We start from the raw sequence: 23,678 nt of genomic DNA, 5'->3' as shown, positions 1-23,678 counted from the left end.
TAAATACAAAATGTTGAGGCATTTCAAGTGATTCCATCGATTTTCTCTTAAAATTTAAAATTTGAAGAAATAAACATCGGTTACCTTTTTGATCCAAATTATTTCGTTCGACCTCTCCTAAAGAATGCGCGGCAGCGCAGTACGAAAGACGCTAATTTTGGCAACACCGCTTTAGATCCGCACGGTGATTTATCATCGAATTTTCGTAGAGCCTCCAATCTGCCGTGGTGAGGAAAAACGACGTATGAAAAACCAAGCGTTGCCACATTTCATCTGATTAAATATGATTTTTCCCCTCAAATTTCTAAAGAATTTTCTTCGCGATTTAATTCGGCGTGAGAGAAAATTTCAAGGAAGAACATACATACTTAAGTCTTTGCAAAATAAGTAACTAATCGAGGGAAATGTGGCAACACTCTATCACTCATGTGACGTTCCTCCTTACAAAGTGGCAGAAATCGAATCTCGATATTTAAATTACCTCTCGGTCCAAGTGGCAAGCCCGAGTTTTTTTGGACGGGATCCATAAGCGCGGCTATGCTTTAAGGAAGCGCGCAGCGTCTAACGGATATCTAATGTATAACGGCGGTTCTTGCTAAACGCGACAGAGCGGCTGTGGCACATTTTGACCGCTCGGTATTATTTGGCAACGGGCTTATAAACAATATTCGAATGGGCTATCCCTGTGCCACCTCACTCTGATAGCGGGGGCAATACCCTTTCATTGTGACAGGTCAGCGAATAAACTCATTCAGCGGCTTGAGATACTTCGATGCATCGATTGTCGATGGTTCGGAAGTAAAGTAAGCAAGACCTCAAAACCAACTTTTCCGTTTCACTTTCTTACCCGTTTTCTCATCGGTGGCGTGACATGGCGTGCTATGGCGTGCTTTGCGATATATCGATTTATCTGCCATCTGAACCTGTGGGAAAGGATCCATAAACAGGGCGCTCGCAACGGACACCTTAATAATCCATTCTTTATCATAGGTTTAGATGGCAGATAAGTCGATACATCACAAAGCACGTTACGCCTTAATAATCGATTCTTTATCTTAGTTTTAAATGGAAATGAACCGAAGTTCGGTGCGCAGGATTGAAAACTGTGGTTACCTTGACCGAAAACAAAGTAGTTATCCGTATGAACTGATGTTCAGTTCTCGGAACCAAAGTTTTTTTCCTACGTATGTGAAGAATTTATGAGCAAAATAAGTGCTTGTTGCTTGGAGACGCCTTATCATCTGCCAACGGTGTTTTGGGGCTCGTCAGAAATACATTAATCATCGATGACTCCCGGGTATAATTCTGCCAAAATATTTTCAATATTTTGCAAACGATTCTCGGCGGGATGACGTCCGCTGCGGCTCTCGTAGTGAGATTTATTTCTAAAATGACCGTCCGTAGAAAAGGACGAGTGACTAAGCGTGAATCGAACGATTCTAGATATTTTTCCATTTGAAGCTATGGTAACGAATCGATCGTTATGCGACTTTATACTTTCAGCTCAAATAAGAAGTAAAGCGTTCAAAATGTATTCTTTCGGATGTTGGTGAAATTTTTCTGTCGGAAATGTTTTTCGATCCATTCCAACAACAAAAGCTTAACTGAAGAATTTTCTCCCTTAAACGACCACATATTTTCTCAGACCCTTTGCAATTTCCTCGCGGACTTCCCAGCGCAAAAGTTACTTTCGGACATTACCGACTCGGTACACAGCAATTCTCGCTATTCCTCCTCTATTCAAGTCCATTAAAAATATCGATTCCATGTGAAGCAGCCTTCCTCACCTAGAATCGATGGTCTAACATACATTTAAATGGAGGAGAAACATTATTACCTCCTCGGAGAATCGTCACTGTGCTGACTGCACCTCATCATGCATGGTAGGTGACGCGAAATACTCAGCAACGCCGGGATGCAACTAAACGCGCTCGAGGGATATCCGGGTTGCATATACGAAAAAACGAAGGCTCACGGGCTCGTTCTTTCCAATCCTCACATTCAAATCGGCGCTCGTTGTGCCAAATTGCATGTGAGTTATCGCTCCAATTAGCACGGGCTGAAGAGAATCCGTGTGTTGAGTTATATATTCGCCAAATTGACGATCTTTCAGCGCACTTTTCCACGTGGAAGTCACAATACATTGTTAGACAATTATGTGTGTTGCTGCTCGTTGCCCATATTTTGTCTTGAGTTCAATCTTCTTAACATTGTAGATGCTTAAATTGCACAAAGCAAACGTGAAACAACTACAGGATGTTTTAAAAAACTTTTAAGTGGTCGTGTAAATTGAGGTCTTGAGTAGTTCTGTTGAGTTTTGTTTCCTTCTCGACAGACGTCATGTCATCTCCCCGTTTGCGCTTTTATTAGAGGGAAAGAAAATTGCCATCTTTCCCTTCTCGATGGGATTTCAAAGATGTCTTTACAAATTGCAATAATTTCGATCATTCCATTTTTCTCCCAACTCTCATGAACTGGCCCGTATTTTCGGTTCCCTCACCGCCAACGAGGTTGTTCAACATCGCAGTTTATCGTAGACATTAATCATAGACATAGATCATACCATATAGACACAGGTCATAGATACAGGTCGTAGACATTAATCATAGGCATAGATCATTGACATTGATCATAGACATTTAGAGACTCCGCTTTACTATCTTCTCTATAGTGTAAAAGTTACTCGCGAGTGCCAACGCTCAGATTTGCCTTATGATGACTCATGACCAAAGAGTTGATTGAAAAATTGGACTAAATTTTGCAATTAGGAACTACAATCTCCGGCTCATTTTAGAAACAGCATACGTGCCATTAGTTTCCCTATGCAAGTAAGTGTTTTATGTATTATCTAGAAACGTGTTTCATAATTTCAAAATGCAGTCCCCTAGTAAAAATTGGCAGTAGAATCTGTGTTCCAAAATACCATAGACCTACAGCCGGCTGTAAGGTTTCCAATAGCTTCTATAGCCGGCAACACAATTTCTTATATCCTTTTATAGCCGATAGCGATTAAGGAACAGCCTGGCGATAAAGTGTATGCTCAAAGTTACTAATTACGGATGCTAGGACTTAGTGAGTTTTTGGACTACCGCTCTCTTTTTGGGCCGCAGTATCTTGATTTAATTTGCGAAGAAAACTCCGTACTTTTGAAGGATGCCTGCCGTTCCTAATATGTTGGAGCGCCTTCAATTTCGTACGATACTATGCAATACCTCTGGTGTGAAAAAGTTGCTTCAAGCGCCGCGGTACGCTGCGGCGCGGCGCGTCGGGCGGGCAGCTAGCGCTGAACGCGCATTGGCGCCTACAAACCTAACAGGGATACTTCACGCATTGCGCAATGCGTGAAGTATCCCTGTTAGGTTTGTAGGCGCCAGTGCGCCGCGCGCCGCTCCGCTTTGTGTTAGGCTCTAATATTTAATCTCGCGGAGTCAGCGTTTTTCAACTCATGACTTTGAAATGTTTGCACACTCTGTATGGATTATTCTCATTTTAAATGATGAAAAAAATATGTAGTAAAGGAAAATATAATGTGCTTTTTGTAAAGGTGATTACGTACAAATTTAAGGATTTACAAAGCACAAGAATATCTACACAATTTCTTATAGCCTTTTATAGCCGATGGCGAAAAAGCAACAGCCAGGCGATAAAGTGTAAAGCCCGGCGATAGGAACTATAGCCCGGCTGTATAATTTCTTATCGCTTCGTGTAGCCCGGCCGTATGATTTTTTCCACTTTCTACAGCCCACTTTTCATATGATTTTCTATCGCCCTCTTCAGTCGGCCATAAGAACTCCTGTGGTATTTTGAAACGCAGCTCCTATTGCCAATTTTTACCAGGGTCCCGTTGATTTGGCAATCCTAATATAATTCGCAAAAACTCGCCTAGCAAAGAACTCACACCGAAATTCACCCATCATCATTTGGCGAATTTTATGTGATTTTTCGCTCAACAAGTTGCGCATCTATCATCACGTAGCAAAAAGTAGGGGTGACCCACCCCCGACGCCGAACTTGGCTTTGGCCTCACCCAATTACATTGCTTAGAGTGTTAAAGTATGATCTCTTGAATTCATCGTCTCTGTCAAGCTTATTCTCGTTGAAACCAGCCAATCCACCGTTCATCAATAGGTGCGGGCATGGGTTAAGTCCGAAGAGCGATGGACCGATGGAATCTGAAACGGTGCGTAACTAACCGGGGTCGGCCAGAGCATAATCTGCCGTGTTATGGAAAAACGCCGTATGAGCCCTCACACGTTGCCAAATTCACTGAGACAAATTAAGAATTTTCTTGAAAATTGGTAGACATTCTTTTACCCAATTTTTTAGAGAATTTTGTTCGTGATTTGAGCCTCAGTGCCTGGGAATTTCAATGAAAATATTCATAACTTTCCTCAAAAATAAATATATTTTGAGAGGAAATTAGGCAACATTCGAATGTTCTTATGGCGTTTTTCCTCAGTACGGCAGCATAATCCTGACTTCGCGTGGCGCCTCGACGGAGGGGACTCGCCCGGCCATGTTGCCACATCGGCATAATCAGAGTTTTCTGATTAGCTAATCAATCGCATTTTCGGGTAAATTCAATAACCGATTAATAATCGAATCTAATCAAAATAATCATAATTCAAAATATAAAAGTAGGTAGCCAAAGGTATATTTTATTGAGATACATAAAAATTAGTTACTAATGCATTTCGCGGTTTACCCCATCATCAGAATATTATAAATTATGTGCATAAAATCCATATATGTAATTTGTATGTTACATTTCTAAAACAACGTTAATTTATAAAAAGTTTCTCCCACTAGATATCTCAGTTAGGATTCAGTTTCAGTAATTCTCGTTACGCGAATCTTGTTTTACGTGAAATTTTGGTACAGGAACATGTAACAGAATGCTTTTTGTCCCTTTTTTCTTCTTTTTTTTACCGCAATCCTCAGAGTCTGAATCCCTTCCTCCAAGTTAATACGAGAGAGAAATTACACTGAAAACAAATTCTTGGCGTTTTTATCAAGGTCCGTTGGTACGTTTACCATCTCCCTTTTTTTTACCAATTATTGGTAATTTTACCAAGACAGACTGGTAAGCTTACCTAAAAACCGGTATTTTTACTGCTTTTTTCAGGTAAGAATACCACTTTTATTGGTAATCAATTCCCGGTAACTTTGCTATTTTATCTCGGTAATTCTACCACAATCGATAAAAAATATTGGCGTTTTTACCAAGGTCCAGTAAAATTACCGAGAAAGTTCAATAACTTTACCGAGATTTCTCGGTAAAAGTACCAATTCCATAAACGGTAATTTTACCAAGAAAAAACTGGGATCGAATAGAACCCTGAATTCTTGGTAATTTTACCTTTTTCTTAGTAAATACACCGAGATTTTTTGTTCAGTGTGGTGGCTTTAAAATTAAATTTGTACCTTGTCCACCGGTCCATTCCCCAAACACCGTGTAGGTGATTGACGCCGCGTCAGTGGCGCGTGGGAACATTTCGAGCGCACAATGTGACACCGCCGCCGATATCCATATCCGCAGGGGCCGCGGCCCCCGCCCGGCGGAAACCGGAAGTAACGGAGTTGACCATTGTGAGCCGATCGCTTTGCATTCGATTTGGGATGCGCTCATTACCGATCAGCCCTTATTCAATCAGTCACTCACACGTCACCGCGACGTACGGCTGCTCATGATAGCACTCCTCCCCCATCTTTCTTTCCCCCTCCCTGTGCGGGTACCTGTTCCACCGTGCTAAGGAAAACCGCCGTATAACATTCGAATGTTGCAAGATTTCCCACATTGAAAAAAAACTCCGACCGTAGAAGCCATACTTACGGTCTATATAGACATACCGTCTGCGTTCCGGACTCAGTGGCCGGAAGTTCCGGGCGTAGCACCCGGAGGAATCGAAGTTACGGCTTCAGCACCCGGAACTTTTGGCCTCTGAGCTCGGAACGGACGGTATACCTATATAGCCTGTAACTTATTTTTCAATATACTGATTTATGAGGAGGGTTATGGATACTTTTCTTTAGATATTTTCAAAAACGCCAGATTGAATCGTGAGCAAAATTCTCCGAGAGTTTCAAAGAATCTAAGTTTTTCAGAAAATTCATATTTTATCGGGAGGAATGTACCAACGCTTGGGGTATATACGACCCCTTCACGGTTTTTCTTACCACGGCAGTGTTATTTGGACTATTTATGCCAAAAGGAAGCATGAAGACGACTTGGCTGCATGGAGCATGATCCATGTGTCAAAATAAAGTTTTTTCCTGATGAGGAAGTACTACATTTGGACGTATTTTTGCTAAACGGAACCAGAGACAGGCGGGAAAGTCGGGGGCCGTAAGAATGAATGGGAATTATAAAACGCCAGTGACGTCAGCGGTGACGTCCGAGACCACGGACGATGGTCGGGGCACTTTAACTCATGAGTCTTGTCCACAACGCTCTTTTCCCATGTCCACGGCTCATCAGTGCCGCACTCAGTTGGCGCTTGGTTCCGTTTGGTAGAATGTAAAATCCTGCTTTTCCTCTTCCTCAAAGTGAATCACGCCCACTTTTACAATGTTTGTAGCTTTTTAGAACACACCCCATCTTACCCACTCGTCTACAGTTCTGTTTGGCAGGCATACGTCCATTTTTCGGAAGAGTTCTGAAAAAGTTCGGTAAAAGTTTTGATTTTTTGCCAGTCTGTTTTAGCAGACACCCTGCACAATCCTCGGGCGTATACTAAGTTTTAACTCAGTTCCTCCATTCCATGTCCGTCAAAAGTTCCGGGATTTGGAACTTTTTTATTCCAATGTCTCCGACTGAATAACCGTCAAAACTCCAGGATTCTTTTCAAATTTTTTCAAAGGTTCCGAGAAAGTTCGGGAAAATGCAGAAGATCCGGAAAATTTCGGGAATTTCAAAAGATCCGGAAAAATTTAGGGAAATCTCAAAATTTCCGAAATTTGGTACTAGTTCCGGGAAATTAGAGCACTGTTTTGACTATCCATATGATGCAGCACGTTGAAGTTTGGTCAGGAGTATCGACGGACGGGGAGGGGGCTACATTCAGGGGGCAAGGGGGGAGGGGGGGGGGGCGCTCATCCCGCCGGCCGGTCTAAAGACTCCGGAAACTAGGTGACCCGGCGCGGTATCCCGACAATGATGTGTCAATGAACCATGTGTTAGCCGACTCCTACGTCCAACACTCGATCGCACGTAAGCCTCACGCCTGTGCCCGTTGATTAAAAATCCGACCGAGAATTGAAGCGTTCTGCATGGCCGCAGTCGGCCAGGCTCCAAGTGACCGCTCAAGCAATAAATATTGCTTCCTTTTTCTCCCGATCCCAGGATGTGATTCCGAGGACAATGAGGAAGCCTGGACGCGGCCACTGAAAGCGCACCTGGCAGCTGAAACCAGGGGTGCGAGAAGCTCTGCCACCCTCGCTGAAAACTATTTGTCTTTGTCTTGCTTAATTTCATTAATCCGTCCGCAGTTGTCCACAACTTATGCGCCTTATCCTCCAAGCCCCTCATTTCTGGTTGATTTTACACGAATTTCTGCCGTAATTTTTGTTCAATAGGAACATTTTTTTGAGTTCCGAGAGTGTCAACCGTCGACATCTCAAAATCCGATTCTCCGACCCGCCTCGACAAAAATGGCTTTACTGAAAACTCTGCCTCAACGGACCAATAATACGAGTCCGTGAACGGTCATAAACCGCGGTCAAAAAACGATGTCGAGTATCCTCATAAATGTCAAACTTGTTATGACCTCTATCTAGGGATATGCGAAGGGCGACGAATCCGTTTCCGCGCGTATCGTCGATGCTTGCTCAGGGTGATAAAATTTCATAAAATTTACAATCATGAAATTTCTCTTGCAATATTTCCGGAAGTTTCAGAAATTTATAATTGAATCGGTTTCTGCTGGACGGGCGTTTGTCCGGAAATCCACGAGCCCTGGCTTTCGTCGATCACTCAGGATGCCAGGGCTCATGAGTTATTGCCCGTCCAACAGGGACCGATTCCATTGACAATTGAATGCCAAAGATCAAGGTTTCCTGAATTTAAGCGCGAATTGCATACGTAGCCCCTGAAAAGTTCGTTTAAAACAGGACTACATTTTGCATTTATAGGAACTAGAATTGCCGGCCTAGTTTAGGCTCAACGCGTGTATGATCAGCTCCCGTATACATATGAGTGTTTTTACGAATGAGTCAGAGTATATATGCTTTGATGGAGAATTAGCAGGTGTCTATAGTGTTTCCCCGGCCTGTGAAACTTCTGGAAATATTCCACGGAAATTTCCAATATTTCGTATATTTTCTAGGTGAGGCTGAATAACAGTGTAACATAATATCACAAGTGCTTAAAACAGGGCACGAGAAATCTGAGTAGCAAAAAAAATTGGAAAAAAAATGCAAAATTTACAATTACAATTTGAAAAAAGATACAATTTGAAATCGTTACAGATTCCGGTAAAGTCACTTTAGCGGTAGAAAAAGTTTTCCGGTAAAGTCACTTTAGCGGTAGAAAAAGTTTTCCGGTAAAGTCACTTTAGCGGTAGAAAAAGTTTTCCGGTAAAGTCACTTTAGCGGTAGAAAAAGTTTTCCGGTAAAGTCACTTTAGCGGTAGAAATCAGAAACGGGGTTTGCCAAAAAAATCGTTTGGCAAACCTAGTTTGCCTAAAATCACTTTTGGCAAACCTAGGTCTGCCTAAAATTTTCAGGCAATCCTAGGTTTGCCAAACGAGGTGCTTGGCAGACCTAGGTCTACCTAGGCAGACCTAGGTTTGCCTAGGCAGACCTAGGTCTGCCTGAAAAACGGGGTTTGCCGGTAACATATACATTTCTTGCCGCACAGTGGATCAAGTCTTTGGAACAAGTCGGACACGAAATTTGTGACAAAAATTGTAGAATTTTTCGTCACAATTTAATCTTAAGGGGTGTCTTGTGTAGAAAATTTCACGAGAAAACCAATGAAACTACTTTTAAAACATCAACATTTCATATTATTGAAGGTGTACGATTTTAAAGTTTTTCAACCATGTCCGACCTCTCTCATTGACTCGATCCTTTGTGTGCCGCCCTGTGTTTGCTTAATTCCGTCGATAAATCGATGAAATTCGCGTTAATCCGGCAACGCAGCGGCGGCGGTAGCGCCATGCCACGGCCGCGACCGGCCGCCGAAACCACGGCACCGCGCCGCTTCACCGAGCGGGCTTTCGCATTGAAAATTACTGAAAGTTTCGATTTAATTCGATTCGAGGCCCCTTTATTGTTCGCCCCGCGCGCTTGCATTTTCGCGAGTGATGTTGATAACACTAACACCGCTCGCTCCTCCTGCTTCTCCGCCAAGTTATAGCGAGCGCACGGGTCGCTCGCTGCCTCTCTTTCAATTTCGGAAAAGCCAGCCGCCCCCCCCCCCCCTTCCGGGTCACCATCTTGCTCCATAGCACCGTGATTCATCGCGGAAATTTCGCGAAAATTCCACTGCATTTTTTATAAAGAACAAGTATTGTTGGCTATCGTTCCTAAAAGTACTAATCTGCGAGCTGATTATTGACAGTGATAGACAAAGCGATATACAAGGAAGACAAAGGGAAAATTAGACTGCATTTTGCAGTGGGTCAGTTGCGCTGATCTCAGAATCGTGTTTTAATGTTTGATTCCTTTCGATCAGCTAAAGATATTAAGATCCGTCCAAACAAAAATTCTCAACGGTTAGTATTAATCGAGATATTGCAGTTTGAAAAATTCGATCTATGACGTCATCTACCGCGGTAGTGACACCCTCGGTTTCTTCCACCTTGCTTTCATTCGAGTTTCACGTTGAGTACCCAATGTAAATAGTGCATATGTGTGTCTCACTAATGACTCTCAGACTTGATGATTTTAAGTTTGAAATCCCGGAAGACGCAGTTTCGAGAAAAAGTTACCGACAGTTTTCATCTACCACACTCAGGTCTCAAAATTGTTGGATTTAAATACTTTGCGCCTCATAATTGGATGGAGTTGAGCGAAATAGTCTCGTCGATTTTGCAGTGTTTCAAAATCTCATCTTATATTTTAATTTTTTGGAACCAATATCCTTCGCGATGAGAGTCACGAATTCCTGCTCTCAATCGTAGTTTTTTTTTTTACATTGGCCTTTATGACGGTGTCGAGGGGTCAAAGAAATTTTCGATTTTACCAGGATGTTGCCTTTACCGTGGTTAGAATCAGCTAGATTTCACCGTAGTTCAGTTCCGGCCAAGTGAAGCGCTTTAAGAGTTTACTCAAAGTTACTCTCCGCATTGCGTCGAGCGTTTCGCAGCGCGAATGATTTGGCATCTCCTTTGTTGTAATCACGTGATCGCTTTGGTCCCAAGCCAAATTTCATGTTTATAATACCAAGGGCAAACAAATAATGAAAATAGCATCCAAATTAAGCCGCTGCCTTTCGGGCGACTTTTTCTCCTTTCCCTTGCTCGAGAACCGATGGCAACTCACCCTCTCTTGTGAAACTCTTCGCTAACTCGAGGTCGTTTTCGAGGAGGCTGTCGTCGGCGAAAGATTTCCTCCTAACTTCGCACAGAGTCACCATGCCAGCCGAGCTTTTTTTGTTCGCGCTACCGCGTTGGAATTCGTGCCGTTCGTGTATCTCCATGAAAAATCGTGTAACTCGTGTCGGAGCTAGGAGGATAATTAATAGTTAGTTTTCTTAATCCCTTGATTTTGAATTTGAAGCCATTTAGAGGGGGGCTTCCCCCCCCCCTTTTACCGTCGGGTCTGGTCTGGACTGAAGCCAGCCGGTTACTTGACGAGTGACTTGACCCTGTGTTAGATGCAGGAACCCAAGTACAGTGCGATGCGAATGATATAATAAAATTTGCGGAATGAAGTGAAGGAATTGCAATAACTTCACATCATTTGGTCAATAAATGCTGAGTTTGAATAATCAGCAAGATGAGATAAATAAGTCAGAAAGGTAGGCAATTTGCAATGCAACGAAGAGTTGCAAATTATTTCAATTTTAGTGCAACGAATTGCAATAGGAAGTGCCCCTTCAATTGGAAGATGGGCAACATACACAACATTCCGATACAGTCCGATATAGATAGTCCGGGTAGGGGTTAGGTGTAGCTAGGTTAGGTGTAGTGCGTTTTTAGGTGTAAGTCCAATCGGAATAGTAGCTAAATATTCAGCAGAAAAAAAGATCGATCAAAATCAAGGAAATTTATCCTATCCCGGTTAAAGGCAAAACGATCGCCCAAAAAGCCATAGCCGAAGAGTAAACTTTGCGACAATGAATAATGATCTAGTGGCTACTTCATTCGCTTTTTGGTCGTTTTATAAAAGCGCGGGAAAACTGTCGATATTAAAACATATAATTTATTCTGGGAGGAACCATCGCATATATCGATTATCGAATGACGCACCTAGTCACCGAATCTGTCTATTTGGTTCACTTAAAAACCCAATTTCGTCCGAGCCTTGTTCCTTAGAAAAAATGACTCACGGTTGAGGCAAAGAGTTCGGCTGTTGCTCCGCTTTTGCGAGAAAGTCAGACACAAAGCATAAGCTTGTCAATCAAACTACATCATGTAGGCACGTTGCCAACACCGAAATAACGCGCACAAGACCAAAAATTATGAAGTCATTGTACCCGAGCCGTATCCGCCAGAACTCGTCTATGGGGAAACCGGCAGTTTCATATTCTTTAATTAATTACGTAAAGAAAAGTAATAAATAAAATTTTCCTATTTCTTTTATGTATGGATCACTAAACGAGACCATGTAAAACTTTTGAAATCCCGTTAGAATTAGGAACAGCTTACTTAATCAGACCAAAACAAACGATAAAAACGACGCCACCGCGGTAGATGACGTTCCTTGTCGCGTTCATGTATACCGTGTTTCCCTCCAACTTCATACGGATTGAAAATGATGGCAGTGCCTAGGTTTTGTCTCTCTAGTTATATCACTGATGAAACTGTTAAGTCGCTAACCTTAAGTTGGCGAAATGGTATTCTCTCAATTTAAACTTATGTTAAGTAATTGATTCTTATCGGAATATCGATTAATTTCCACAGGTTCAAATGGTGAAAAATCAATGTTGCTAACAGATTTGCGACCGGAGCATATACATAAACAGTCGTTAACCATTCTTTTTCCCATTTAATCACAGTAAGTGATAATATCACTTGTTGCTTGTTGCGTTGCTCTACCTGTATCACTGACGGTATGTAAGAGGAAGTATCAGTACTTATGCATGCATTAACGCTTGTTTCAGACTAAACGCAGCGGATACTTAACTTCTTCCACAGTGTTTTTTACCGGGAGTATTTTCTTTATTGGACCCAGAAAATGACGATTGAAAGGATATTTTCAATTTGACCATCAAAATTCGATTCTGTGACAAACTTGACTCTCCCATTGGCTCGAATGGTGTTTCATTTGAATTCATAAGGTCATGCGCGACAAATAGCTTAACGTTTGCCCATTATATGAATATTCACCTATCAATATGCGCAAATCAAATGCGCCTGTTTAAAATGGCTCCAAACAAATGGAACATATTTTTTAGGAAAATAGGAAGGGGACCTGAATCTATCGCGCTCTTCATTTTCGGGCGAAACAGATCAAACAGTGATGAGAAACCCTCTTCTCAAAATTATTTTCTGGAAGAACGACACAGTCGTGTACCAGGCCAAACCAGGCATCGTCCTCTATAAATCAGGTACCTAACCTCGATCGTTCGGAAATTTTCCTCCTATGTTGTCCTTCAATCGAAAGAGCGACCCAAAGATTGAAAAGCCATCAGAAATTTTCATCACGGAACCGACCTAGATTCAAAAATTTCATTTCCATTGGAGGCCAGACGCCAGACCCTCGTCACAAACTTTCCAAAATGTAATCGTAATAAAATGGTGGCATCCTTCGACAAAATCCTCAGAAGCGACAGAGCTTACTGGAAGCCCACGAATGAAGGGAGAAGGTTACATATATTGCCATTCCGCCTTCAATTTCGAATTGAGTCGCACATTATCCTCCATACAGAAAAGGTATCCGATAAAGAAATACACATCATGAAAGTAACGATAAATTTCTTTCCGGAAAAAGTGCTTCCTTTAGTGCCGTTGTCCAATCCAAAACGTAGAGGAAGCCGAGAAATGCGCAAATTTTGCTTTCCTCTCAATTTTTTTAGGCAGGCCAGGAAACACCGGCTGTGCATCAATCAATAGTGATCAATTTGACTGCCTATATTTGTGTCTTGCATTGTCCAGATTACGGTACAAGCCTTATTTTCTCACGATAGTCCGTGACTGACAATTTTTAAATGATACATGTAATAGAATTCACTCCCAATCGTCTTCGGGAAAACAGTATTTTCGCAACATGTTTTAAGTGGCGCAGTACATTGTAGTAACACGATACAATTATTATCACTGCACTAGAGTGTTGTCAATGTTGCCTATCTATTGATTGAAGGAACCCTCTTCATTGAAATGTATTGCAATACGCTTTTTCACTGTATTGCAAATTGCCTTTCTTTCCACATGAATCTCATCTTCCTCGTTGTGTTTAAACTCCTTATTCATTAACCAAACTATGCAAAAATATCGCAATTTCATGGTAAAAAATAGCAATGGTAAATCATTAAATCACAATTTTATTTCAATATTATCATCGCACTGTGCTATGCGCTGTTTGCAGAAAACGCATCTACTCTTTAGTGAGTACACCGGAGGCATCACTAAACAAAGGACCCCCTTCACATCCCTCCCAAGAAAAACTAATTTCAGCGACTCTGGAAGAGTTGCAAGTAGAGCTTTACCTTAAAGCCAGACTCAACGTTCAGTTTTAGTTCCGGCCGGGGCGATCTGCAGGATATCCGAATGCGCACACACAATTTAATAAAAACAATAATAAAAAGCTCGGGAGCAGAACACAGCAACAAAGCGAACTTGTTTCTCGGGTCGAAACACTTCGAGGTTTGAAGCGGATCTGCATCGAGCAGACGGATCTACGCCTGCTAATTATAGCCGCCAAGATTTTGGCAGGGGGGAGCTGCCAGGGCCCGGAGCATAAGAACGTATGAACCTAGGTCCCTTACCTCCCGACCGCGGTGCTGTCCCCTGGGCAAGAACCTCGTAACTGGAGTGGGAACCCGCATGCAGATGCGTGGTTTGGGAGCCGGAGCTTTCTCGGATGGCTCCTCTTCAAGGACCTCGCGTGAGAACCCGAGAAATTCGGGGACCATTAACCAGCGAAAAGTCATCACTCCGACCCAAGGTCGCCGCTAACAAAGAGCCCTTGCCTATTCTCCCGTCTATTGCAAAAACCTCGTATCTCCAATATAGATTTGCATGACACATTTCGTCGTTTTTCGGACGGAGAAACGTAACTCCTTTCGAAGGTTGTAAAATTGACTCAAAAATTCAATTTTTTACGTGGATATGGTAATATACCGGTGTAATTTTTGTCCAGAATTTTTTCTGATTTTTGCACGAGATCAGAGGAAAATCAGTGAAATTTTCGGTTAGAAATTCCAAAGAAATTTTTAGTAAAAATACAATTTGCAAGGGGAAATTTGGCAACATTGAAATGTAGTCACGTTCTTTCGTGAAGAGAACGACGATTTGGGTTACAATTTGCAATTACGAAGTATTATCTCTAGCTCGTACGTAAAAGCATCTATCTGCATGGGAAGAATCCAAGTACGAGAAAAGGAGGAAGAACTAGAAGAGGGTGGAGAGGAGGGTCTGAACGGTAAGAGGAGGAAAAATAAGAAGAGGAAGAGGGGATGGATCAAGGAAAAATGATGATGATAAGGAAGAAGTAGAATGAAAACAAGGAGAATAATTTAAGAGGGAAAAGAGGACAACGAAGATGGAGAGGAAAGAAAGGAAGGAGAAAAAGAGGAGGCAGAAGAAGAGAAAAAAGAACACAACTAAAACAGCAACATGTGTTACCTGTACTAAAAATTGAAGGCGAACTGAAACGGCGTTAAAGTGTAACCTCTTCCGGTTTGGTAGAAAACTGTTTTCTTTAACTCCGAGGAAGCGATGCCATTTCAAGATGATACCACTATTCGATCACATAGGAGCGTGTGTTGCCTACACTAAAAATTGAAGGCGAACTGAAATGACGTTAAAGTATCCTCTGCCGGTATGGTAGAAAGCTGCATTTGAGCGTTTCTTCATCTTCTTCTTTCTCTTTTTTCTTCTTCTTCTCCTCGTTCCTCTTTTCATCTTCTTTTCGGGTAAGGGGAATAAAATGAAAAACAGCGCCGTTCAGGCAGCTTTTACGTTATTTACCGTTTATTGTTGAATGGTAATTGTGCTTGACCCCAAATCTGAACTCAACCTTTATATCAATAAAAATTTGAATAAGTTGATATGATTCTATCAAAAGTTACCTATATTTATACAAGAAAAGCGCCGATAAAAACAGCGTGACTACTAAACGAGAGATGGATTATTGGATTATCAACTACACGTAATCCGGGTTCGATTCAACGGGTTCGGTTCGGGGAGTTGAATTTTTTCAACCAAAAAATTTGGTAAATTTAAGCGGAAAAAAATTTTACAAATGGAATGAACCCAAAATATATTACTTTGTCGTCTACTTCCCAAAATAAAACTTAAAATTTTGAATACTTTTTATTACTTTCTTAAGGTCTTTTTCCCCGCCCGACGCGCTTATCAAACCGCGCGTTGTTCGCTAAACAATTTCCAAATCACGTTAAACAGCATTCAACAAGGAGGTGATTTAAGAGGTTTTATGATGCGTGCGCCGCGAAAGTGAGAGTTCCCACCTGTCATTTGTCTCTGTCGGACGCCCCTCGTTTTCCGCGGTCAGTGCCAAATTGTCGCTCCTCTGACGTAAGGGCGCATCTCGATTTTGCATGAGCCCCAGAAAGCATGTATTTACATGTAAAACAGGACTCACATGGAAATTGAGATATGCCCTCACGTCAGAGGTCGGAAACGAGCCAGTCCCATAAAGCGCAGAATCGTGTTTTCATTGTTAATTCTTATTGAGCAGGAAAATGCAACGAGACCCACCAAAAGACAAGTCAAATACTGATGTGCTAAGGAAAAAACGCCGTATGAATCTTTACGCGTTGCCAAAATTCCTTTAGTGTAACACGAATTTCCTGGTAACCCTATGAGTGTTTTCCTTCCATTTGTTCAGATAATTTTGTTCGCCATTTCATGTTAAGCGCCTGAAAATTTCAAGGAAAAATATTCATAACTGTCCTAAAAAATAATTATTTTATCAAAGGAAATCTGACAACTCTCGAATGATCATACGACGTTTTTCCTTAGAACGGCAGAATACAAAACCATCTTTATGCCCACTTTCTCTGGTTTTGCAACAAACGCAGTGGCGAGGCGTGAATGATCGATTATCGAAATTTCTCCCCTTGAAGCTATGGTAAAGGATCGGTTATCAAGGTGTTCGTTGCAAACACCCTGTTTATAGATCCTTTTCCATAGGTTTGAATGGCAAATCTATCGATATATCGCAATGCACGCCACGCCACTGAATGGACGGGAAGAGCGGTCTCTTTATTTGCCTCCCCCTTTCCACTCCTTTTTTGGGGCTGCTACTCGGCTACGGCAACAGAAAGAAAGCCCCGCCAGCAGGCTGATTATTGAAATTGATGGACAAAGCGATAGACATAGGAGACAAAGGTAAAACGGAGCGATCCCATCGGTTGAAGCGGGTGGTTGTTATGCCCTATGGGGGAAAATGATGGACTTTATAGGGTCTCTCGCCGGTTGCTATTAGTTAGGCTACCTAAGTAGCATTTTTCAACGGGAAAATCACGAAATTTTGAATTTAAGTTTATTAATTTAATTTTTTTTAGTAAAATTGTTCAGTAAAATTTGACAGGAGTTGTGTAACGTCGCGATTCAAGATACGTGGTTTGGTAATTTCACCTTAATTATCAAATTATTCTCCGTTCTCCCCCGCAATCTATGAATGCGCGGAAGGAGACCAAGTTCATCACGGCGCCTGGATGCGACTATTCGTGCTCCATGGACGCGCGTGTTGCATGAAAAAACTTGAAGGCGCTCTAGTTTTTCCTCGCTCGCACCGAAATACGCGCAGTGCGCATGTTGCGCTGCGCGCCGTGCCGGCGCGATGCTAAATAACTACAGCGGTGGCGGAAATACCAAATCACGGACCTCTCATACAGTAAATTTTTCGGTTTGAAATTTTTCACTCGTTTTTCATCCTTTCGTGAGTCTAAACTTTTTCGCGCGAAATTCCTAGGGAATATATCCACAAAAAACGAAGAAAAACAAACAATATGTTGAGCAAGAACGATAATCAGTCCCTCTTTGGATAGTAAAATGTGGCAGGAGATTCGCAGGAAGGTCGCAGTACGAGTCATAAACGTAGGTTGGTAATTTCACTTTCACCACCTTTTCATTACTCTTTAGATTAGATAACAACAAAGTGAAACAATCACAAGTTCTCTCGTTGTCTATGGTCAGTAGTGATTTTTTTTCTAATTTCTTTCATGAAATACGTAACGTTGGAGTAGGCCGAGGGTGGAATGTGTCACGCTGTTTTGTTTACGAGTTAAGGGAAATGGACTCGCGGCACACAAGCGAAATAAGGGACGGGGGGGGGGGGGGGGGGGTTGCGAATAATCCAAAATTTAGCGTCACGTATTTTATGAGCGGCCCCATAAAAAGAGTTAAATCTAGTCCCTATTTATTGTCCTTAGACGTCAAGGAATAGCACACACAACAATGCTCTAGGCTATCTAAATTTTCAGGGATTGAGGCAAAGAGGAATCTGCCTCCGCGCGTAGTTTTTGCGATTGAGCACAGAGGAGAGTTTCATGAGCCGCCCCCGCGTTGCTCAATGGTCCAGAGCTCAAGAAATAGGAAGAAATAAGTCGGAAAATGACTGGAAGATCACGAAAGTTTCGTAACTATTGTTTTTTGAGTCGCTAATTGCAAAGATTTTAACAACCTGACTTATTAATTGTGGGCAAGTTTATGACACGCTGCGGTACAGCGTGCTGCCAGCTCGAAGCGCACATTGGCGCCTACAAACCTAAAGGGACACTTCACGGACTTAACGCATTGCGCAATGCTTGAAGTATCCCCTAGGTTTGTAGGCGCCATGTACGCATTGCGCAATGCTTGAAGTATCCCCTTAGGTTTGTAGGCGCCAGTGCGCGCTCCGCGGACGGCGTAAGGCGGCTCATGAAATTCTCCCCTGCGCTCTGTCATAGTTTTTGGGATTTTGCCGCAGATTTGAAAAAATCTCCGTTTCCCGCGCGCGCTAATGGATGGGTGATGCCACCGACTAACAACAAAAACCGTACCAAAATTGTGAGGTTATGTGTTTATATTGATATTGATTGATTACGGGGCGAGCCGATCGAAATTGATTGTGTGATCGGTTATCAATTTATTAATTAGCCTTTTCTCTTCAGTTCTTTAAGTGCTATATATATTTCCAGCATGTCATACATATAGTTTTATTTTCCTTCTAATTACATACTTGTAGGTACTTTGAAGAGAATGAACAGTTCCTCAATAAACCAGAGCTAATCATCAACTGACGGATGGCTGAATTGCTTTTAGATCCCAACATTCGTTGTTGGGTATTTTTACCCATCGTAGTCATTACTTTCTTGGTGGGAATTGTGAGGCACTATGTCTCGCTTCTTATCACAACTCAGAAGAAAGCAGAAATCACGCAGATTCAAGACAGGTATGTGTCACTGTTTGCCCGTACCACCCTTCAATGTCAAAGTTTCTTTATTTCAGAGCTTTTATCGATCAATTTTGGGTCTCAAAACCAGTTTGTGTCAATGTAAGTTATGTCGCACTTCGCCGGAACCTAGCAATCTCTTAACGATGCAACTAATCAACTTAGGAAGGAGGCGTCTCCACAGATGAAGATGGACATTTTACAATTTTATTTGTTTCAAAGAAAGCTCAAACTTGCCAAGTATGAAGCTCGTCCAAATTACGAGCCAAATTTAAGTATCCTGTTATTGAAAGGATTCAAATTCTGAGTGTAATTGAATGAACTCTTCTCTACTGATCGTCTCCGGCACGAAGGAACATACCTATTTTGTCTATATGGTGTTCCAACACTTCTATGTTCATTTTTATGGTCAGTTTATGTTTCATGCATGCGAGAACCATCCCCTGAATAAGTCTGAAATTTCTAAGTCTCTTTATCAAATGTGAAAAAGAGCCATTACAAGTTTTGAACGAGCCAAAATCATGGCCTAGTTGCATCGTCACCACCGTTGCCCTCTGATCGGTGGGATATTAATTGGTGTTCTCTCCCTTTAAAAGCATTTTTTCAAACTCTCTTAAGACTTTTTTTGGTTTTTCATAAAACTTTACCTTTAGTAAAGCCATCAGATAAGCTGCAAAATTATTATGCAACTGACCCATTACAATTTCCAGGGAAATGGTGCAAGTTTTATTGCAGTACCCTATGATACCTGTACTTTTTAAGTATTTCCCTGTGTCTAATGGTGTATTAATCGCAGAAGTTTTCGATCTCAGAAAAAAAGTAAAAATTAAAAAAAAAAACTGGATTAAGTAACAAAATGGGATTAGCCAATAAGCTACTCAATATACCGCCTACCACCTCAGGAAAGAAACCTTTAGGCAGGCGTCCTCCAGACACCTACCCTGCCTCGGTTCCTAAAGCAGGTATCCTAGTCCGTGACGAGCCACCCCCCAAGGGGGAGTGAAATAACCACCACCCGGCAACCCAAACCACAAACAGCCCTCATACCTAGGAGCATTGTTTGCCCCTGTGTGAGGGCTTAAAGCAACCCAGCAAAGCTGGTGACAGCAGTGAATATGAAAAATAATAATAATAATAAGAAAATAAAAAAAAAATTAGTTTTCTTTATAACCAAGGGAATTCCTAATTCGATAATTTTCTGTCCATAGCCAAGTTATGTTGAGAGCTAGAGCTTTACGAGAACATGGAAAGTACCTACCAAAACAGTCATTTCTCATGAGGAGACACTTCTTCAATAATGAAGAGACAGGTAAGTAATTTAATATTTTATGATTCTGTTAAATGTGATACAGCTTGTTGGGATGTGCTTTCCTTCCTTGAAGGGTGTTCCATTAATTTCCAGTAAGCTATCAAAAATGCCGGGTTAAAAAATAGGGGTGCAAACAGTTCTAGGCCTCCAAAATTTTTGAAACGCACAAGATTTTCCCAAGATGGTCAACACATCATGCTGTTTAAAATTTTGTCAAATATTTTATTTTGATTCGCAAATTTCATTTAGCTGCTAATTTATAATATAATTCTCAGAATCATGATTGCGCTCTATAAACTGTCAAATTTTTGATAAAATGCGTTATAGTTAAACATTTTGAGCTGTAGTAATAGTATTTCAACATAAAGCAAAACATTTTCATTGCCTCTTGTGGTGCCAAATAAGTAATCATTTTGTGCTACTTTTGAAAGAAAAGCTTTATCTGTGTCTTCTCCTATTCTTCATGAATATCTTTTTAATTTTTTTTTCAGGTTACTTCAAAACTCAAACTAGAGCAGCTCCAGCGCAGAACCCTATGACAGATCCAAGTATGCTGGTTGATATGCTGAAAGGGAATGTGACTAATGTCTTGCCCATGATTATCATAGGAGGCTGGATCAATTGGATGTTCTCCGGTTTTGTCACAAGTAAATTTTTTTATTAATTCCAACAACCTTTGTCAGTCAATCTTTAGCAATTAAATCGACCTTCTACAGTGTATTAAATTTTCAAACTAGCATAATTAGGTTAATACTTTTCTGTAGTCACCTACTTTATTAATGAAGAAAAGAAAAAGAGAAAAAAAAATAGTGTATGGGTTCTGGTGCTAGCCCCATGATCAGGAGACACTAGGTTTGGTTTCCGGCCAGGTGACCTGAGTTTGAAGGTCTTGAGCAAGGGTCACCTGGGACTGGATGTAAGAAGATTATATGTAGATTGACCGCAGGAATAGACTTGGAAGGCTGTTTAGTAAATGGGGGGATTTAAACATCAATTCCTCAAGAAAATGGAGCCAGGAGTTTTTTTTTTTTGCTGGGCCTATAATTTTTGGAAGTAACTGATGGCGCACATTAAGTGCATTTTCAACATTTGAGGCCTCAGACTGGACGATGCTGTCCTGCCGAGGAACAGCTTTTTCTTGGTTTTACTATTTTCTGAAAAATACAGGTCCAATTTTAGGGATCCAAGGATCAAATCTCAATTTAGATGCAAAAGTAAGAGAAAGTTGTTAATTTTTTATACTTTCTGTTTTTAACTGAATGCAATTTCCATTTTATCATACATTTTTTGTTGAAACATTCGATATGCTCATGACAAAATTTCTAATTTATTTTTGCAGCCAAGGTACCATTCCCTCTAACTCTCCGATTCAAACCTATGTTACAAAGAGGAGTGGAATTAGTATCTCTTGATGCAGCCTGGGTATCCTCTGCTTCTTGGTATTTTCTGAATGTTTTTGGTCTCAGAAGTATCTACGCTCTTGTATTAGGAGAAAATAATGGTGAGTCTTACATTTTTTCTCTCTCTTCCTTGAATGATGGGAGGAACTAACCTTAAGCTCTCCCTCGCCCTTTTATGGGTACTTCAATAACCTCTTGTCCCTGGCACTCAATAGTTTATTCACAGCATAACTTGTGAACATAAAAGAGGTATCCTGTATTTGCTAATGGGAGGGATATACAGTCAGTGGACCCACTACGGACACTTTGAACTGTCAGATCTAAACAAAGATTCAAAGTTGACCAATTACAAAAGTAAAATTTCCCCATCATTCAGCTGATCCTGAAAAAAGTTTGATGCAATTTATTGGGGGTTCTGGCTGCATTCTTTTTGTTTTTGGCGTTGTTTAAAAATTTCACCAAAACCCCTAAAAATTGCATTTAACGTCTTCTAGGATCAGCCAAATGCTGAGGAAATTTTATATTCGTGATTGGTTAACTTTAAACCCCTTTTTTTCAACCTGAAATTCAAAGGGTCTACAGGCGGTCCAGTATCTAGTGGGATCTACTGACCCTAGTACTTGAAAATTAAAATTTTCACAATTCCATCCGAAATTTTTACAAATTACTATCAGGGCAGAGAGAACTTAGCTTGCAGTTGCTAGTGTGGCTTTTGATATTTTCAAATCGCCTTTTCTCTTTCAAAAAGCAATTTTGTCATGTCGCAGGTAATGTAGAGTGTCAAAAACCTCTTCAATGTAATGACTGAGTGATGACTCATTCAATGTGATGGACCACTAGTTAAGATTTGAACTAGAAAAAAACAGCACGTGTCCTCTTTTAAGTTCTTTGTAGAAAGCACTTCACATAGCTGGAAGTTTGGAAATCTACCTTTGAACGAGATATTAACTAGATTTTTAACAAAGCTCAAGTGGAAGAAGTCAGATTATACAATTTATGTCCTTCGCACTTGTTCCCTTTCAACCATTGTAACTCGTAAAAAATTATATCTTGTTTGAGAGTCAATCTCCTAACTTCACGTTGTGTGATTCATTTTCCTATAAAAATTTCAGAGGGAAAGCTTTTTACGAAGTGCTTTATTTCATACCTTGCTCAAGGGCCCATTGAAATGAATTGTTACTACAAAATGATCTTTTACAAACATTTCATCTGTATGCTCATGTAATCCTGCGTAGTAATGGTTGACGAAAAAGTTGCGGCAATTTTGTTGTAATGTTTCTACAACCCTTTTAGGAACAGTAACCGGGCAGCATGCCTACAAGGTCAGAGGTTACTCTCTCGCGACCCTACAATAAACATTGCATCTGTTATCAGTAATAAATTCTTGATGTTTAATTTTTTTTTCTTTTTCTGCATGACAGCTGCCGACCAATCAAAAATTACCCAAGACCAAATGTCAGGAGCTGCAATGGCTATGCCCCTGGATCCCAAAGCAGCTTTCAAAGCTGAGTGGGAAGCCCTTGAGATCTGTGAGCATTCATGGACTTTAAGCAACATTGAAGCAGAACTGCTCGAAAGTGCTGATTTTAAATTTGAAACAGCGGAGGAACAGAATCATATGTGAGAAAACATAACCTTTGTTTTTATTTCAAAGCCTCTTGTTGACATAATTTATTTCATATAGACTTGAAACATTTGTTTTACTTTCTGCATTTTTATTATTCAAGGCACAATCTTGAAATTGCAAAAAAATTTGAAAAGTTGTAATAGAATTTATTGTTCGGAAGTCAAAGGGTCCAAGCTTCCAGGAATGAAAATTCCTTTTTCTTGGTCCTTATTGAAGTACGCTACTTGTAGATGTATAACATCGTACATTTTTGCATTTCCTAAAAAGATAGAAACTAATTCTTGTGGAATTGAAAAGTTTCCATCACTAAAAAAATTTAAATGTTCAAAATCAAATGAATGTGACACGAGAAGCGTTTTTTTTACATGTACTTGCAGCTCAAAAGAAAATCATTAAGTATCATCATTAATAATGCAAAACTTAACACTGTCTATAATAGAGCACTTCTCAATTTTTGTTCTCCAGTATTCTGTTTTGATTTATGGTTAAGGTTTTTTAGAACATTTTGTAAAGTTTTTGTTGTACAAGTTTAAAATAATATGTTAATTAAGAAAACACAAAGTTTTTTTTTTCTTTTTTGGCTTGCAGTAAAATTCATTAGCTGGCATACTGACTG

General features: G+C 40.8%; 2 protein-coding genes and 1 long non-coding RNA gene across 3 annotated transcripts in view; 1 reads left to right on the top strand and 2 right to left on the bottom strand.

Annotated features, from left to right (window-relative positions):
• LOC109039508 (ankyrin repeat domain-containing protein 61) overlaps window positions 1–13,994 on the bottom strand; it is a 41,013-nt gene extending 27,019 nt beyond the window's left edge. The window contains exon 1 of the mRNA XM_019055007.2: window positions 13,814–13,994. The gene's annotated coding sequence lies outside the window, so the exon portion shown is untranslated. The remainder of the gene's footprint in view (window positions 1–13,813) is intronic.
• The window catches only part of LOC140224119 (uncharacterized), a 643,754-nt gene that overhangs the window by 454,833 nt on the left and 165,243 nt on the right, over window positions 1–23,678 (bottom strand). The window lies entirely within an intron of this gene.
• EMC3 (ER membrane protein complex subunit 3) lies at window positions 18,353–23,623 on the top strand. Its single transcript, XM_019054970.2, has 5 exons — window positions 18,353–18,726; window positions 19,935–20,035; window positions 20,527–20,682; window positions 21,375–21,536; window positions 22,857–23,623. The coding sequence occupies exons 1-5, from the start codon at window positions 18,578–18,580 to the stop codon at window positions 23,057–23,059; spliced, it is 771 nt and encodes a 256-aa protein (XP_018910515.1). The 5' UTR covers window positions 18,353–18,577; the 3' UTR covers window positions 23,060–23,623.

This window comes from Bemisia tabaci, chromosome 2, assembly GCF_918797505.1.
Source record: "Bemisia tabaci chromosome 2, PGI_BMITA_v3".
NCBI classification, from domain to species: Eukaryota; Metazoa; Arthropoda; class Insecta; order Hemiptera; family Aleyrodidae; genus Bemisia; species Bemisia tabaci.
This window is presented reverse-complemented; position numbering and strand designations above follow the sequence as displayed.

Excerpts from the sequence above, each read along its gene's own strand:
- EMC3 (XM_019054970.2), top strand. The coding sequence starts at position 18,578 with ATGGCTGAATTGCTTTTAGATCCCAACATTCGTTGTTGGGTATTTTTA. Across the intron at positions 20,683-21,374 it reads GTTCTCCGGTTTTGTCACAA|CCAAGGTACCATTCCCTCTA; the intron begins GTAAATTTTTTT and ends TTATTTTTGCAG. Across the intron at positions 21,537-22,856 it reads TGTATTAGGAGAAAATAATG|CTGCCGACCAATCAAAAATT; the intron begins GTGAGTCTTACA and ends TCTGCATGACAG.